Source organism: Volvox carteri (genome assembly GCF_000143455.1).
Source record: "Volvox carteri f. nagariensis unplaced genomic scaffold VOLCAscaffold_58, whole genome shotgun sequence".
NCBI lineage: Eukaryota > Viridiplantae > Chlorophyta > Chlorophyceae > Chlamydomonadales > Volvocaceae > Volvox > Volvox carteri.
Window position 1 is genome coordinate 27,588 of NW_003307601.1, and position 8,998 is coordinate 36,585.

General features: G+C 56.7%; 1 protein-coding gene across 1 annotated transcript; it reads left to right on the top strand.

Moving 5' to 3' along the window:
- Positions 1-335: 335 nt before the first annotated feature.
- Positions 336-8,130, top strand: chlD (magnesium chelatase subunit D chloroplast precursor; the record flags this gene model as incomplete). Its single annotated transcript, XM_002956105.1, has 13 exons — positions 336-614; positions 1,373-1,504; positions 1,914-2,080; positions 2,291-2,453; positions 2,743-2,790; positions 3,026-3,076; positions 3,785-3,856; positions 4,094-4,261; positions 4,560-4,646; positions 5,102-5,326; positions 5,802-5,894; positions 6,296-6,415; positions 6,723-8,130. 13 exons carry the CDS (start codon positions 336-338, stop codon positions 7,224-7,226), a joined length of 2,109 nt encoding a protein of 702 aa, XP_002956151.1. The 3' UTR covers positions 7,227-8,130.
- Positions 8,131-8,998: the final 868 nt, after the last annotated feature.

Below are 8,998 nucleotides of genomic sequence, written 5' to 3' on the forward strand. Positions count from 1 at the left end.
TGAGCTAACTGCAGCGGAGCTGCGCGGTAGGACGTGTAATTGCACATAAGTGCAACCGCATATGGGTATTGATCTGGCTTCTTGGATCTGTCAGCGCTGTTGGATCCCCGTATTTTGTTGGTCGCGATATCATGCCGAATGGTTCCTTTCCGACTTATCGCTCTGGTGACTACGGGCCTTGAGTCAGCTTGTTGATTCGTTCCCGATGTTTTTAAAATAAGATCAACTTCGTCTCGAACACTTGCTTAAGCCCCGCGAAGGCGTGTTTATGCAAGTTCTCCACAAATCCTTTTACACCTTTTCCCTGTGGAACCCTATCGCTCATACCTGCAGCGATGAAGGTGTCAGAATCAGACTCGGTCGGCTTCGACGCGGAGGTTTCGACACGGTTGTCTCGCTCGTACCCCCTGGCGGCCGTGGTGGGCCAGGACAATATCAAGCAGGCGCTGCTACTGGGTGCCGTGGACACTGGGCTGGGAGGTATTGCTATAGCAGGCCGCCGCGGTACGGCCAAGTCCATCATGGCTCGCGGCCTGCACGCGCTGCTGCCTCCCATTGAGGTGGTGGAAGGCAGCTTCTGCAACGCGGATCCGGAGGATCCCCGCTCATGGGAGGTGCGTCGGTGGTGGTGTTCCTTCGCAGTATATATTGCAGGGGGAGCGGATAGAGGGAGGGAAAGGGCCTTACATCCCAGTTGGCGTGATTGGGGCGGTTCCTGCCGGTTGGCGGGGAATGGCGCAGGTAGAAAGTCGCGGCGGGAGGCTGTTAGAAGGATGTTTTAACAGGGACGCAGATGCGATGGGGGATGCGTCCATGAAAAATGGATATGGAATTCGCGTTTATGGATACGTCCGGAGGGAGGCTTGGTGGAGGGACAGGAGCAGCAGGATGAAGGGTTTAATTATCAAGGCGACCACGATTGGGCTTAAACGATGCTAGTTTATAATCTGTGACGAGGGCTCGCCTCGGGAAAGGCACGCGACGGCTACAGTCATCAATATGCGCGTGTCGTGGGGTGCGTAACCCGCATTTGCAAACCGCCCAGTGCGAGCCGAGGGCTCAATGGCTGCCAGATCGCCTATATGCACCATCCTACCTCGCACTTCAGGCAAAGCACGGGCGTCGATTTCCGATGGATCAGTCCAGGATACACAGGGGCCCGGTGTGTGTGTGTGTCTTTGCGTGTGTGTGTGTGTTTGTGTGTGTGTGTGTATGTGAGAGAGACATCTATGCGTCCAGGGCCCTTGCTGCAACCCCGTGGCCCCCATTCCCACGATGTCCTCTTGACCTCTCAACCCATTCCTCTTGTTGGCCCCCTTCCCTGCTACCCTCCCATGACGCGTGTATCCTCCGCGTGCTGTGCCCCCTACAGGCCGGCCTGGCTGGAAAGATCGGCGCGGGGCCCGTCAAGGCCAAGCTGCGATCCGCTCCGTTCGTACAGATCCCCCTGGGTGTCACGGAGGACCGCCTGGTGGGCACCGTGGATATCGAGGCGTCCATGAAGGTACGACATAGCACGACAACCAGTACGGCGCCCTGGAGAAAGACGAGTCAAGTCAAGTTACGATAGGAGATTTGCCAGTTCCAAAATCAGAGCCGTTGCCTGTCTGCCGTAATGCCACTAGGGCGAGGGTGATGTACTCTTTTTATGGGAGCCCTAGTTCCAGTATTAATTGTCTTTTCATTCGTCTCAACTGGACCAAGGTGTGGTGCTATACACCTCTTCTGCAGGCCGTATCATCAGGGCTAGGCTAAGACGTCAAGGCTCCAAAACCAGTGCTCTGTAGACAGGCTACGGCTTGAGCCTGTATGGGGTCCTGTCGTTTTCCCTCGGTGTCATCCCTCAGACATTGCGGTTTGCCTGGTTGCACTCTCCTTTCCTCTCCTCTGATGTGTTTCCACCACGTTCTCAGGAGGGCCGCACCGTGTTCCAGCCTGGTCTTCTTGCTGAGGCCCACCGCGGCATCCTGTACGTGGACGAGATCAACCTGCTGGACGACGGCATCGCCAATCTGCTGCTGTCCATTCTGTCGGATGGCGTCAATGTGGTGGAGCGGGAGGGCATCTCGATCAGCCACCCGTGAGTACACAGTCGAGGGTTTTTTTGGGGGGACATGCGATTAAGGGGATGGGTGTTGAATGAGCATATTCAGGTTGTGGCCCTGTCTGGGAGGGGAGAACGGGACTGGGGATGGAAGGAACGGCCCTCGTGCACCCAGCACCGAACCTGCTGACCGCATCCATTCACTCCGTCCCTACCCGACCCACCTCCCCCCACCTCCCGACCCAGTTGCCGTCCTCTCCTGATTGCCACGTACAACCCCGAGGAGGGCGCCCTCCGCGAGCACCTGTTGGACCGCATCGCCATCACCCTGTCAGCCGATGTGCCATCTGCCTTCGATGACCGAGTCAAGGCAATCGACGCAGCCATGCGCTTCCAGGACAAGCCGCAGGTATTAGGAACCAGCTTTTCGCTTGGCACTAAGAGGAGTGCGCTTCGCCGTGGGTGCTCTGTACTGAAGAGCTGCATACTTAAGCGCCGTAGTTACCGTGATGCCTGTTCTTGAGAAGAATCCTCGCGCCATGCAGTCCAGGTTTCATTGTTGCACTGCCTCTAACATTGAGGTAAAAGAGAAACACGAAACGAGCAATATGCCTGGTGGTTGTGGTGATGGTGGTGGTGGTGTGCACGGGATATGCACTGATTCGTGTGTCCCCTGGCGGGCGGTACGTGTACGACAGGACACCATTGACGAGACTTCGGAGCTGACGGACGCGCTGCGCACCTCGGTGGGTCAACCCCCTGGTGGTTTGGGGATGATACGGATGATCTACAGAATTCTATCTTTAGGACTCTTAATAGGATTTAATAGAACCGTTGAATTCCATCCATAGACTTCAATAGGACCATTGTCCTTTGGTTATGGAGGAAGAAGGTTATTGAAGGGGGCCAGGTGCCAAACGCGACACTTTGGGTCGATTTGCGTTCTTCATCACGGTTACTCGGTCTTCACACTTGACACAGGTCATCCTGGCGCGTGAATACCTGAAGGAGGTCAACATTGCTCCTGAGCAGGTGGGCGGCGGCGGTAGAGGGGGGCTGGGTGGAGTTTGGAGGGCACCCAATTGGAGGGCATGCACTTTGGGGATATCGGGCTGGGCGCGTCTGTGTGTGTGTGTGCGTGCGCGTGTTTGGCAGCATGACCAGCACACCTTGGCGATTGGGTCGCAACACGGATTGGTATTCGGCAGTGTGCACACACCAAGCTGGAGCAAAACCCGCAAAAGATTTGCTGCCATGTTGGGCGGCGCCTGCACGAGCGCACGGGGCGGGCACATCTTGTTCAGTCGTGAAAGAAACATTGTTAGCCCTCGAAAGCTCGTGATTGATTGATTGCCTTCCCCGCTCCTGGACACGAAAGAGAAGGAAGAAAGGGTTAGGGTATAGTGCATGTACAAGATTCGGCTGGTGCATGGCATGCTTGGGTAACCCTGTGGCGCTGTTTGCTGCACGATGGCTATTTTTGTGGATGCGGCACCACCGGACAAGGCGCAGGCATGGAGGAATCCTCTTATATCTGTTCGGTTTTTATTCCTTCCTGGTTCGCGGCCATGGCAACAGTCATGTGATCTCACAGGGAAAGGATCTTGCAATTAAGATATCTGCGTGATTACGAGGGTTGTTCTGGGGGAAACTGCATGACACATGATTCGTGTGTGTTCGCGCTGAACGAGCCATCGAATGAGGAGCAACATGTCTTCCCTGGTGCCGTACTTGCTGCAGGTGACGTACCTCGTGGAGGAGGCCCGCCGCGGCGGTGTGCAGGGTCACCGCGCCGAGCTTTACGCTGTCAAGGTGAGGAGTGAGAGTTGAGGGGATGCGGGAAGAGAAAACGGTAGTGGTATTCAGAGGAGAAGGCTTCTGACATGTGCCCGCTAGCCCGCCATAATCGTTTCGCCCTCCCTCCTCTATCCTTCCGCTCCATGCCCTCGCATCTCCCTGTTCGTCTGTCTGTCTGTCCACCCTGGTCCCCCCCTTCTTCCTCCCCCCTCCCTCCCCAAACCCCCAAACCCCTTCCCCTCCCGTCCCCAGGTGGCCAAGGCATGCGCCGCGCTAGAGGGCCGCGAGCGCGTCAACAAGGACGACCTGCGCCAGGCGGTGCAGCTGGTCATCCTGCCCCGGGCCACCATCTTGGACCAGCCGCCGCAGGAGGAGCAGCCACCGCCGCCGCCGCCCCCACCGCCGCCGCCGCCGCCGCAGGTAAGGAAAATGCGAGATGCGATGCGAACCTGATTGGGTTGGAACTCTTCGTTTCGGATGCAATGACGGAATAACGTGCCTTGGTTGTTCCTAACACAAACCGTTGCCGCGGAATGCGGTAAATGGGTCCTGCAACGGGTTTAGACGTAGTACGTGGAAGGCGAGGGCAAGAAAATCAACTTTTGCCAAGCCAGGCACGGAATGGCATGGACTGCGGCATACACAAAGGCTCTCATCGAGAATGGTTACTAATGGAATAAAAAACTGTAAAATCCTCGAAATTACCTCTCTCCTTCAGGACAACATGGAGGAGGAGGACCAAGACGAGAAGGAGGAAGAGAAGGAAGAGGAGGACAAAGAGAACGACAACCAAGACCAGCCTGAGGTGGGGTTTGTTGTGCTTGGAGGGGGGGATTGCGGCATCTGGCCGGAAACGCCTTTATCCCGCGATGTATGTTCCGCCTGAGACGTACTTTATATTGGAAGCTCTTGTCGCTCTCTTGTAGCACTCGCAACGGGGTTGATGCAAGAGAGAGATTTTGTCTCGTAGCAAATCGGTACCTGTTGCAGCTCTTGGCATGTCCAGTCGGCTATGAACAGCCCCGACATTAACCCATCCCGTCCATCCTTTGTTGCTCTCCCCGGGGCCATTTGCACGTGCATTTGTTTGTATTGCGCTTCCTGTCTTGACTCAAATCTCCGTTGTCGTCTCAGCGACTTCATATGCGCCTACGTTTCGCTTGCAGGGGTTTGTCTAAGTGAATTCCCCAGCCTCATCCCGGCCCCCCGATCTTGCCACCCATCTTGCCACCCTCCCTGGCGCGCCTCTCTCCTCCGTAGATCCCTCAGGAGTTCATGTTCGAGGCGGAGGGCGTCATCATCGACCCCTCCGTCCTCATGTTTGCACAGCAGCAACAGCGGGCGCAGGGCCGTAGCGGCCGCGCCAAGACGCTCATTTTCTCGGACGACCGCGGCCGGTACATCAAGCCCATGCTCCCCAAGGGCGATAAAGTCAAGCGCCTTGCGGTGGACGCCACTCTGCGCGCCGCGGCGCCGTACCAAAAGGTGCGGGTTTGAGCGAGTGGGGAGGAGTGTGAGGATGTCGGGATAGATGATAATTGCAGACTTGGAGAGTTGCCTCGTGTTGGGTTTTAAGGCGTAAGGAGAGACTCTGCTGCATACAGTGACAGGCACGTGGTGGAGCGGGTCCACTGAATCCAATTAAATCGGATCCAATCTGACCGGATCCAACTAAATCGGCAGCGCCGCTTGGGGGCTTTTGCCAGCGGCGTACCTCCGTGCCAGTGCTTGCTTGGTGCCGTTGTGTCGAAGCCGTGGACTCCGACGCAACCTGTGCTGACGTGTTTGATTCCTCTTATTCACTGTTTTGTTATAACTGCAAGTCCTGATGCTGCATCTTGATAGGTTTTGTTCATCTCCCCGCAGCACTTTTTACATCAATATGCCCTTTTGACTAACTGTTTGCTGATCTGTTCGTACGTCCTTAACGCCCGTCCGCGCCCCTGGATGACGTCAACAGATTCGGCGGCAGCAGGCCATCAGCGAGGGCAAGCAGCAGCGCAAGGTGTATGTGGACAAGCCGGATATGCGTTCCAAGAAGCTCGCACGCAAGGTGTGATATGTGTGTGTGTGTGCTGCAGGGGCCACAGGGCAAGCGGGGCTGGGGACTCGAGCTTGCGGATGGTTGTCTGGCGGTGTCACGAGTGGTGGAATGACCTACCGGGTGCCCGTCCGGGTCTCTTGTCGTAAATTGGTTCTGAGTTTTCGGTGATAAGCAGGCAGATACGCCCAGGCTGACACAGCGATAAAGGCAATTTGCAGTGTTGATGACCTGCTTGGGACCTCCTTAGATGTACTGCCTAGGTAGAAGCCTGCTGAAGGGCCTCTTAAGTGCCCCGTCAACTAGCCCTCGCGAAATGCAGCGCCCTTGCCCTGCCAGGCTTTCATCGGCTCCCCCTCCCCCCCCTTCCCCCCCCCGTCCTCCCCCCTCGGGCCCCTCCCTCCCCCTTCCAGGCCGGCGCCCTCGTTATCTTCGTGGTGGACGCCAGCGGCTCCATGGCGCTGAACCGCATGAGCGCAGCCAAGGGAGCGTGCATGAGACTGCTGGCAGAGTCGTACACGTCACGTGACCAGGTACGGACGATGGACGAGCGAGTTAAAGGGGCAGGCGGCGTGTCATTACGGCACGCTGTCTCGCTACGTTCACTGGGGCTCCGGAGGGGTCTTCATCCGAAATCCCGCCACGCATGCTCCCTTCACGCGGTGATCTATGTATATGTATTATCCACTACACACATTCCATCTCCCGTCAGACCTGGTCCTACTTTACCGCTCAATCCGTTCCTTACATGCAATTATTTGAGTTTGTTTGTGAGGTGAGACATGCACGCTTTCTTAATCACCAGGTTCGTCACGAGTTCCATTTCCGTCTGCCGCGCAGGTCTGCCTCATTCCCTTCTACGGGGACAGGGCCGAGGTGCTGCTTCCGCCTTCAAAGTCGATTGCCATGGCCCGCCGCCGCCTGGACTCGCTACCCTGCGGTGGCGGCTCCCCCCTAGCACATGGCCTGTCCACGGCCGTGCGTGTCGGTATGCAGGCTTCCCAGGCGGGTGAGGTGGGTCGCGTGATGATGGTCCTGATCACGGATGGCCGCGCCAACGTGAGCTTGGCCAAGTCGAACGAGGATCCGGAGGCGCTCAAACCCGACGCGCCCAAGCCCGCCGCTGACCAGCTCAAGGACGAGGTGCGCGACATGGCCAAGAAGGCCGCCGCGGCTGGGATCAACACGCTGGTCATTGACACGGAGAACAAGTTCGTGAGCACGGGGTTCGCGGAGGAGATCGCGAAGGCGGCGCAGGGCAAGTACTACTACCTGCCGAATGCATCCGACGCCGCCATCGCGGCAGCTGCCAGCACAGCTATGGCGGCAGCCAAGGCGCTGTGAGGGGCTGCGGGGTGTTTTCTGGGTTGTGGCTTTGCATGTGGCTTTGTCTGCATGCATGTATAGCATTAGTAGAGGAGCTACACAGTTCGCCATGGGTGGAGCTGCCAGGTGCCTTGGAATTTTTGATGTACTGACTTCTAGAGCAGTGTATGATTTGCCTGTTGTGATGGCGTGACGTTTGCATTCCGACCCGGGTCGGCCTCTGGCGGAAACAAACAGAGCTGTGTCTTGGACTTGTCCAAGTCCGTCTGGACAACTCATGGCTGGTGCGGCATGACTGCGGTGGCACGGCCCGAGAACCCTTTCAAACTTAGGAGCGGTCGTGGACCTACAGGTCGTGTTTTCGGCGCACTGGCCTCGCTGGTTTACTGATGTCGATCAGAGGTTGCGGTTTTAACCGTCCAGTAGGAGTTTTAACCGTCCAGCTGGGGAACAACGACCGCTCTCCCTAGGTGCAATTTTATTGCAGGGGAAAACGCTTGCGATTTTCTTGACGTGAGGCTGGGCCAAGGTCGGTGGACACGGGCTTCTTGAGGGATATGGGAGATGAGCTTTCGGGTTGTGCACGAACACGGTGGCGTGCGGTTTCTCGCGTGGTTGTCCTATTCAACTATGCTGTCTGATTCTGTCAGGTCGAGTGACTGGTCGCTTTTTGGGCCCGGAGAGAGTGTGGGTGCGAGGTTCGTCGGGAAGGACGGATGTAGGGGAACTGTTTTGGGGCCATGTCAGGCTATGATGGGCTGATTGGTGATCATCATCAGCTGATCGCGTCTCGCGGTTTGGCTGAAAAGTCGTCTCCGCTACAGGCTCAAGATTTGGGGGCATGGGAAGATTAGGTAAGATATGCTTCTCCTCCTACATGTGTGTGCGACAATCGAGACGGGCGTATTTAAATATCTGAGCGTGAGGATCGAGAAAATGAACCTGTTTTGCGCTTTCCGGACGCGCATGACATACCTTGTTCGTCGCACTGGAGATTCCCTTGACCGCTTGACTTACCACCTCCGTGTAACCATTCCGGTAAGGGAGGCTCTCTGCTCTTGTGGCAAGCAGCTTTTGTGTGTTGGTCGAGGTTCCAGCGACCGATAAAGGGCTGCACTTCTGCTGAGCCGGACACGGCGCAAACGATATAACCAGTAACGGCCAAACGCTGGCCATTCACAGCCTCATTGCTTTGCGGTTCTACGGACTTGCTTGTAGTGATGTAGTTTACCATGTACAACGTATATATTTGTGCGTGTTGCTGACCCAAGGGTCCAACGTCTGTACCGGTCATACCTACTCGCAAGAAAAACGACCCAACACCACACCATCAGACACAAACACCTGGACAAACATTGCTTTCCACACACACTCAACACACACATAGAAAATCCCTAGCCACGCGTACCCACCAGCTCCACTACTGCGTACTCACCAACAGCAGCGTTGCTCCGCTGCTCGTCTTTATTAGCTCAGCAGGTCACCTTCTCCACTGTAAGCTTTTTGGAGCCCTCCCGTTCCCAAGCTCCCAAAAGGTCGCGCAGACGCAAAACAAGCTTTTCCATGCTTTCCTTCCACCGGCTACAGCCACGCGACTGGGACAGTGGCTAGCCGCGCCACCTAGCTAGCTTCTAGAAGTTCGCTTCTTCCACAAAAGAAGGACTTAAACAATTTTAGCCCCATGCGTAGTCCGCTGCGGCGCAGACTTGCAGCCGAGGACCTCCCGCAGCAGCACTGCGCCGCCGGTCTCGGTGTCTTCCTTCGGCGTCCCTTTCCACCCCCGCGGCCGC